The following is a 7,891-nucleotide window of genomic DNA, read 5'->3' as shown; positions in this document are numbered from 1 at the left end:
TCAACTTTTATCAAATGTTTGTTTTTAACTTCCAATGACATCTAGCATTGCATTGTGCTGTTTTGTCTTAAAAAATGATAAAGGCTATAAAAAAAAAAGACGACGTTATGGTCGTGAAACTGATGGTGTTAGAATGATAGAATTATATGAAGGACAATAGTTGAGGAAGGAATAAAAATGTGGATAAAAATCTGCATTATATCAAATGTATGGGAAATATTAAAAAAAAATATTGAAATGCATGCTTGGCAACAATTATAAAAGCAAACGTATTGAAATGTGAAGCTGTTGATATGTAAGAATATAGAACAATGTCAAAAGCTATGAACATTGTTTTTTATTGCGATGCAAAGCAGTACCATTGCAGACTCATAGGTGGCGGTAATGCGCATGTTAACAGTTTGCTCTTAAACACAAAGCAAAAGAAGAAGTCGAGTGAAACTTCCCCGGAATGCATTTCGGCGCGGGAATTTTGAGTTTATTTTCACCAGCAACATTCATTTCTTGAGGATTTTCTTGTTTGAAATGCGGAGTTCACTGCAACAATGAACTTCTCGAATTCTTTAGCGTAAGTAGTGAATAACAAATGTGGCGTTCTCGTTTTAATTGTTTTACCATGTCGTGTCTTGCTTGTCATTATTGTAAACAGGACGATAAAGGCAGGAGATACTCAGCCATGTATGTGTATCGTTGTTATTCTTAATGTCAGTCCGGAAAAATATGATAGTGGGGTTGAGCTAATGCGTTGTGTTCCTGTGTCGTAACATGGCATACTTTTCCACAGAAGTCGTCTTCACACACATACTTGGGAAGATTGTATACGTAAAGGTAACCACTAAAACAGTAAACCAAATGCCGACACTGTGCCATGACACGTCGTAAAAAATGTAGCAAACGAAAATTACTGCCAACCCTAAAAAAAAAAAAACCTCGGAGGTAGCATAAGTCCTCAAGCTGAAGTAGAACTACATGTACTTGTTTCAAAACAAACAAACATGTAAAGAAGAAGTACTCATTCAACACATTTACTGAACTTAAAAAGACAACCTGCAGACTGAAATTGACTTAAGTGCAACAGACAGTAAAGGTTTTTCTTCTGTCAAATATACTGTATACAATGCCAGTTTTGGTATTTTGGCACAACAAATAATAATAAAAACGTCAGTACACTTTTAAACTATTTTTCAATCCATCATTCTTGGAGCAGACAATTCTCTTAAATAAGGCCATGGATGGAAAGATCGTTCTTCTCTGAATCGGTTACATTGTTAATGCACCCTGATTGTTGTTGTTTTGCCTCATAAAGACCCCAAAAGATCACTCAGTCACTATCAACCTCTGGTGTCCTGTTTAAATTGTCGTCAGACTCGTCACGTCATCCATGGAGGTCAAAATTAGCCAGAAAATAAGCAATGCAAAGTACAGAACATCATCTGTTTTACAATGTAGGGTGCAAAAGTAAATACTCATCAAAAAAACAAAGACTCAAGTAAAGTACAGCTATCAGAAAGTATAAAGTACAATAATGAAATATTGTACTTTGTTGCTTTCCACCACCTGTCTGCACATAATTTGTGTAGGAAAATATGACACTGACAATGTATTATGTGCTTCCACTGAGTCAGAAATCTTTTTTTGGCACCAAGGAAGACTGTTGTCTGAGCTTGCAGTGAACTGAGGATGAGCAGCCCAACAAGCACACCAATTGACCCCTTTCACACGTTGTGGATACAACTACGGGAATGCCACCAAAAAGGACTTCAAGGTAAACAGTTCTTTGCAATGTCAAAAATCTTAGTTCTGTATTTCATGGAAATAGAGATGCATTGTGAAATTATACTTTAGATCTGTAATGAAATGGATGTTGGCCATTGTGGTTTTCATGTTTGTGGTTTAAGACTATCGTACATGTGTGTTTTTCTGCTTTTAGAACTTGAAGAAAAAGTGGGCAAGTTGAAAAGAGAACGCCGTCTGTGAGTATAGTATTTTACCCATTTTAGACTACCTTTTAAAGAATTAGGTTATCAAGCTGCTATATTTTCACATTTAGGTGATATTATTTCATTTTAATTTAGATTTAACCAAGCCCAACCGACTGTTTTGTTCCTCACAGAGATGCAGAGAGTCTTCAACTGTTTTATACTCATAACCAGGAGCTGAAGGACCAAAACAAAACTCTCCAGGATGCCAATAGTCTTTTGGAGGACAGGTAACTCCAAAGACTGCTAACTTTATTTGTCCTGTTTTAAGGAAGCCTACTCTTGTTAACACTATGCTTTTTGTCAGGATGATTTTTTTTTTAAAAAAGTAGTGTAGAATACATGTAGAAATCTCACTAATGTCACTTACTGTGACCTTTTGTACTGCTTTCAGGCTGCGAACAAAAGAATGTGCTCAATGTGCAGTCTTGGAAGGGAAGTTGAAAAATTGCCAAGATCATAGCGAGCAGACCATCGACAAACTGAGTGAGTGTTTGTGTCTTCGTACTCGTTTTTGCGCTTTGTATCTGAAGAACTACGGTACAGACCAAAAGTTTGGATACACCTTCTCATTCAATACATTTGCTTTATTTTCATGACTATTATGTACTTAACTAAACAAGGTGAAAATAATAAAATAAATACATAAAGGAATAGCCACCCTTTACTCTGATTACTTTTTTGGACATTCTTGGCATATACTCTTGATGAGCTTCAAAAGGTAGAATGAAAGAGTTTTCCAGTAGTCTTTAAGGAGTTGGCTATTTTGAAGACTCTATAATATAAAATATGTTTCCAGTTATTTCACTTTTTTTTTTTTTTTTTTTTTTTTTTTTTTTTTTAAGTAGATAACTCCACATCAGTTCATACATATTTTCGATGCCTTCAGTGAGAATCTACACAGTAACCAGTCATGAGAATAAAGCAAATGCATTGAATAAGAAAGTGTGTCCAAACCTTTGTCCTGTACTGTATATTTTATAAATATAAATATCACGCCAGTACATAACTTTTTTTTTGTTTTTTTTGCACCAAACAGAATAAATATCTATGTTGTTTTATACAGCAATGTAAACAACTGTTTAATGTCCCCCCCCCCCCCCCCCCCCTCCTCAACAGTGTATCAAATAAAGTGCCTGGAAGCTGAAAACCGCAAACTGCACACTGAGCTCAAAATATTAAAGACATGGTAAGTGCGTCTCAGCCAGGTTCCTTCCACTTTTAATCATTTTGTTACTGAAGAACTTTTTTTTTTTTTTTTTTAAATGAATATTCATATTTCTTGAAAATAATTGCACACATGCTTGGTTTATGTTCTGCTTATGGCTATTTAGTGAAGGGTGTTTTAGTTGTCAACTCCAACTTTTGGTTCTCTCGTTGAGCACTGTTAGGTGTGTGATATTGTTGTATTATTAGCTCCGAACCACAGGTGGCCCTCTCCCCAGAACACGAAGATGGTATCATCCCAGACTCCCCAGTTATGGCCAGCTCACTTCCTGCGGCCAACAAACTGAAGAAACGCAAATACAAGGACGGCAGCAAACATGTTCACTATGCAGAGGGGCCCTCACTCAAGTTCAATAGATCACTCTTCAAAGGTCACTTGAAAATGTTTTTTAAACTCTGAACAAGTTATGTAGTAAAATTAAGGTGATGTTTTGTAATTTGTGTGCTTCTTTTTAGATAAAGCAAGTGATGCAACAAAAATCACTAAAAGGACACAAGTGCTGGTCCCTAACACGTGTGAAATGGAAACACACCAGAATTTTGGTAAGATTTGAAATGGTATTTTTGTAAAATAGTGTAATGAAATTACATCTGGGATGACCAGAGATTGCTATTTTATTGTATTCACTTCATACTTGTAATTTCTTTTATAGAATGTTGGTCCCAATCTGCTGACATTCCAATTAAAATCTTAGAATATAAAGGAAACAAAATATTGGGTTTTCATTTTGCTTTGAGTAGAGCATTAAAAAAATAATTAGGCAAGGCAAGGGAAGTTTATTTGTATAGCATATTTCATACACAAGGCAACTCAATGTGCTTTACACAAGGAACGACAACACATAAGCATCCACAAACACAGTAGTTAAAATTCAGAGGAAGAAGAATAAATAAAAGTAGGTAACAACATTTACTAAAAGAACATACATACAATACATACATACAATATTAAAACATTCAGCAAACTTTAAAACATTTAGCGTAAGAAAGTTTAAAATAATAATAAAAATAATAATTAAAAAGGAAGGGGAAAAAAAACACCTTAATTAAAGCTGTTTAAAAGTCCCGAATCAAAGGTATGAAAAAAAAAAAAAGGAAAGTTTTTAACCTGGATTTAAAAGCATTTACACTCTGGGCTGACTTCACTTCTGTTGGCAGCCTATTCCAACTGTGTACAGCATAATAGCTAAATGCAGCTTCACCATGCTTGCCTCGAACTCTGAGTTCCACTAGTTGGCCCAAGTCTGTGGATCTCAGAGCCCTGCTGCGTTTGTACTCAATTAGCGTTTCTTGGATATATTCAGGACCCAAACCATTTAGTGATTCATAGACAAATAGCAGAACTTTAAAATCGATTCTACAGCTGACTGGGGGCCAGTGTAAATCCTTAAGTACTGGAGTAAACGTTTTGTTTTCGTTTAGCGGAAGGACATTTTGGTTCATCCAGTTGTTAATTTGCTCTAGAGAATGACACAATACGTTAATAGAACTGCTGTCATTTGGGGACATTTATAAATACAGTTGTGTATCATCTGCATAACTGATAGTCGAAATTGATGTTTTGAAGCATTTGACCCAAAGGTGCAACCATAATTAAAATATTATTAATTCAACGCATTAAATATTAGTTGCTCCCTCAGCCGATCAAGGAATTTTTGTCAAATGGTTTGCCTGATAATTTTGATCTGTGGATTTATGTTGAAATTGGTGTCTGTCTTTAATCAGGAGAGGAGGAAAATGGAGGAGTCATAGCAGAAACATGTGGCCTTGAACTTGTCAACACATGTCATATGGTAGGTTGTGTTAATGCCCCAGCCTTCATAGTATGTATGAAAATCCATTTTTTTGACTCTGATTTACATTTTCTCTTCTCAGAAAACCACAGCTGCAGGAAAGCGACACAGCTCAAAATCGCCCAGGTTTTCTGATGTTTGTCTAAAGTAAGGACTATAAAACGCTATTATACTAAACAAGAAGAAAAATCAAGCATTACTTTAACAACCTTTACTTTCAAATTTCTGTCCCCTTGTGGAGGCCGCATCCTACCGCTTCACCGTCCACACCCAATCACACTCCGGACTCGACCACAAAAAAGTCACCATCTCTTCTCCCTCTTGGTGAAAAGACTGACTCTCTTGGCAAAGAAAAAAAATTAAAGGAAGATGATGAACCAAAGGGGCAGGAGCAGGGCAAAAGGTGCGAGCATGTAAATAGGAAGAATTTGGATGCCCAAGTGGAGGTGACACAAACATGCAAGGTTTGCTTGCTATTCTCAACATGCATGCATGGCAACATTAACATGCGCATGTCATTAGATTGAAAGATAGGATTTAAGTCTGATTTAAAAAATCTCCTAACAGGTTGAAACTCTCAACCAAAAGCAAATGGTTGACTATGGAAGTCCAGCGTTTAAGAAGCCAAATATGAGACCGAAAGAACAAGCGCACCACCGACGACTCCAAGTCCAGAATGCTCCACACAAACCAGCTCGTCCAGAGGATGGTAAGTTTTATTTCCTGAAATTCCTGTTGGTGACTACTGTGCCGACTATGCATATAGTTAGCACTTAGCATTCTCAAAATCATTTCATTGTAAGTGGATCATACAATTTCTGTTCTTTCAGTAGAGAGGAACAACAAAGTGGAAAACATGTGGAGTATTGACCCTGCGCTCGCCCTCTCCATGTATGACAGTGAGCGAGGAGCAGATGAGGTACAGTACAGTACAGTACAGTCACATGACCAATTCGCTGCAGTAGCGTCCGGAACATCTGGACCCTCGGAATGTGCCAATATTAGATTCTGATGGTGTGATAATTGTGAGCAAAAATATTGAATTAAATCAAACAAGTAGTTGAGCTAGTAGCTACTACTATTATCATGTAGTGGTTTGCTACCATCTTGAGTCATCTATAGGCAATTATAAACCTTTTTAGTAGGGCAACCAATTAAGGATTTTCACTATTTGCGGCAAAGTTCACTCCCTGTCCTCTGTACTGTACATTATTATTATTATTATTATTATTATTATTATTATTATATCAGTATGTGTGTTTCTGGGATTACATGTAAAAATATTGTAACTGCATGAACACATTTTAATCTTTTTAAGAGTTGTTCCTATGTTTACAAGCACAAAGAACAGCAACGTGAAGAATTACTTGATAGCGACTGCACTTGGATCAGTCACAGCTTACTTCAAGGTCGAGGCGAAAAAGATCCAGATGAAAACAGCCCGTCAGGTGAAGCACTCCAATCCCGTTCCTGGCCCGTTCGACATTTACTGTCAAAACCAGACACTGAAGAATGACTGTGTGTTTTCTGATGAAGGAATTGGTGACAAGGCGAACGACAGTCTGGATCGAATGTTTGATGCCACTGCCAATGACGAGTACATATCTTACAAGAGCTCACACGCTGCCAGTCATCTCTGTGAGGATGAGGAGGAGGAAGATGGTACATACAGTAAACGTTAATACAATGAGGAAACTTTTTAAAAATTATTTGAATCAGTACTGTTCATCATTGCAGTTATAGTCACAATAATAAACATATTGTTTAATTAATCAACACAAGTGCGGCTCGAATATATATTTGTATCACTTTGTGCTTCTTTCCATGTCTTCAATTAGAACAAGAGGCTCCAGAAACATCTCCACGAGTGCACAAGATGCTGTGAGCTGTTTTTGTTTCATGCTAAACGGCAAAAATTCTTTTTTCGATTTTCAAAGCTGTTTACATGTATCAGTGTGACTAATAATTAGATATTATCTGCCAAGATCCAAACATTATGGATTAAACATATGTGGGCCTATTTACAGCATATACTGATTAAAAATGTGCCTCTGGATTAGGCACCCGACATTTGCGCATGTGGCAGTGGTTCGCAAGAAAGACGAGAGAAGAAAACTGAAAGGCACCACCTGCAAAGAATGTGACGTTGTAAGTCTTTTGTTGCGTGTTGTATACACGGGATTTAACGGGTTCTTTCACATTATTACCATGCTGTGTGCTTGACTCTCCGTCTGACAGTATTACAACCATCTTCCGGAGGAGGAGAAAGAAAAGAAATTGTCCGAATGCTCTCGGCACCGCCATCGCTTCATCCCTCCCAGCACTCCGGAGAACTTCTGGGAAGTCGGGTTCCCATCGACACAGACGTGCATAGAAAGAGGTATCAAACTGCTTTCCTCTCTGTTCATGAAAATGTAAAAATGTTAAAAAGGGACCCTGCTGTCTGCTTGTATAGGTTATATAAAGGAGGAGAAGATCCCGCAGTCTCGTTTAAGGAGGAAACAGCCTTTCACTGCTCTCTTCTCTCCAAAGAGTAGCCAGCAGGAGAGCTAGACACTAAACAAATAAAATTGCAACAAGGAGCTCAATAAAGCAACAAAAAGGAGCTTTAATGAGCTCCTCAGTAGCCACTACTGCATCTTGGAGTTATTTAAATGGATAATATTTCTATCGTTCTAATATAATTAGATTAGTTGGAAAACTTTTTTTTTTTTTTTTGGTGGACATTATTGGAAAAGACGTGGCATTCGGTGAGTGTTTTTTGTTGTTGTTGTGTTTTTGAACTTGGGACTTGCTGAATAATAAGATAAAATAAAAAATAAAAAACTAAGTGAAATGAAATGTGAATGCTGATGATGTTATTCCTCTTCAGGCTCAACTTTTACTTTGGGT

At 36.9% G+C, this 7,891-nt stretch overlaps 1 protein-coding gene across 8 annotated transcripts; it reads left to right on the top strand.

Moving 5' to 3' along the window:
* The first annotated feature begins 226 nt into the window (after positions 1–226).
* On the top strand, positions 227–7,812 carry rbbp8 (retinoblastoma binding protein 8). Of its 8 annotated transcripts, XM_077508675.1 has the most exons (20): positions 231–568; positions 785–828; positions 1,647–1,765; positions 1,931–1,973; positions 2,114–2,209; positions 2,374–2,465; positions 3,099–3,168; positions 3,396–3,577; positions 3,663–3,749; positions 4,932–4,999; positions 5,082–5,146; positions 5,241–5,463; positions 5,567–5,708; positions 5,830–5,918; positions 6,318–6,447; positions 6,536–6,661; positions 6,838–6,880; positions 7,060–7,147; positions 7,238–7,379; positions 7,455–7,812. In XM_077508675.1, the coding sequence occupies exons 3-20, from the start codon at positions 1,681–1,683 to the stop codon at positions 7,550–7,552; spliced, it is 1,869 nt and encodes a 622-aa protein (XP_077364801.1). In that variant the 5' UTR covers positions 231–568; positions 785–828; positions 1,647–1,680; the 3' UTR covers positions 7,553–7,812. The 8 variants fall into 8 exon arrangements, with proteins under 8 accessions (XP_077364796.1, XP_077364798.1, XP_077364795.1 ...); XM_077508670.1 differs by lacking the exon at positions 785–828 and having other exon boundaries at positions 227–568; positions 1,671–1,765; positions 5,833–5,918; XM_077508672.1 differs by lacking the exon at positions 785–828 and having other exon boundaries at positions 229–568; positions 1,671–1,765; positions 5,833–5,918; positions 6,339–6,447.
* The last annotated feature ends 79 nt before the right edge of the window (positions 7,813–7,891 follow it).

This window comes from Festucalex cinctus, chromosome 20 (assembly GCF_051991245.1).
Source record: "Festucalex cinctus isolate MCC-2025b chromosome 20, RoL_Fcin_1.0, whole genome shotgun sequence".
NCBI lineage: Eukaryota > Metazoa > Chordata > Actinopteri > Syngnathiformes > Syngnathidae > Festucalex > Festucalex cinctus.
This window is presented reverse-complemented; position numbering and strand designations above follow the sequence as displayed.

What these genes read in the sequence shown, in the direction of transcription:
- rbbp8 (XM_077508669.1), top strand. Translation starts at nt 546, where the DNA reads ATGAACTTCTCGAATTCTTTAGC. An exon ending in AACTTCTCGAATTCTTTAGC is followed by an intron (nt 569 to 1,670) that starts GTAAGTAGTGAA and finishes CTGAGCTTGCAG; the next exon opens with TGAACTGAGGATGAGCAGCC. An exon ending in AGATGAAAACAGCCCGTCAG is followed by an intron (nt 6,448 to 6,535) that starts GTGAAGCACTCC and finishes TTTCTGATGAAG; the next exon opens with GAATTGGTGACAAGGCGAAC.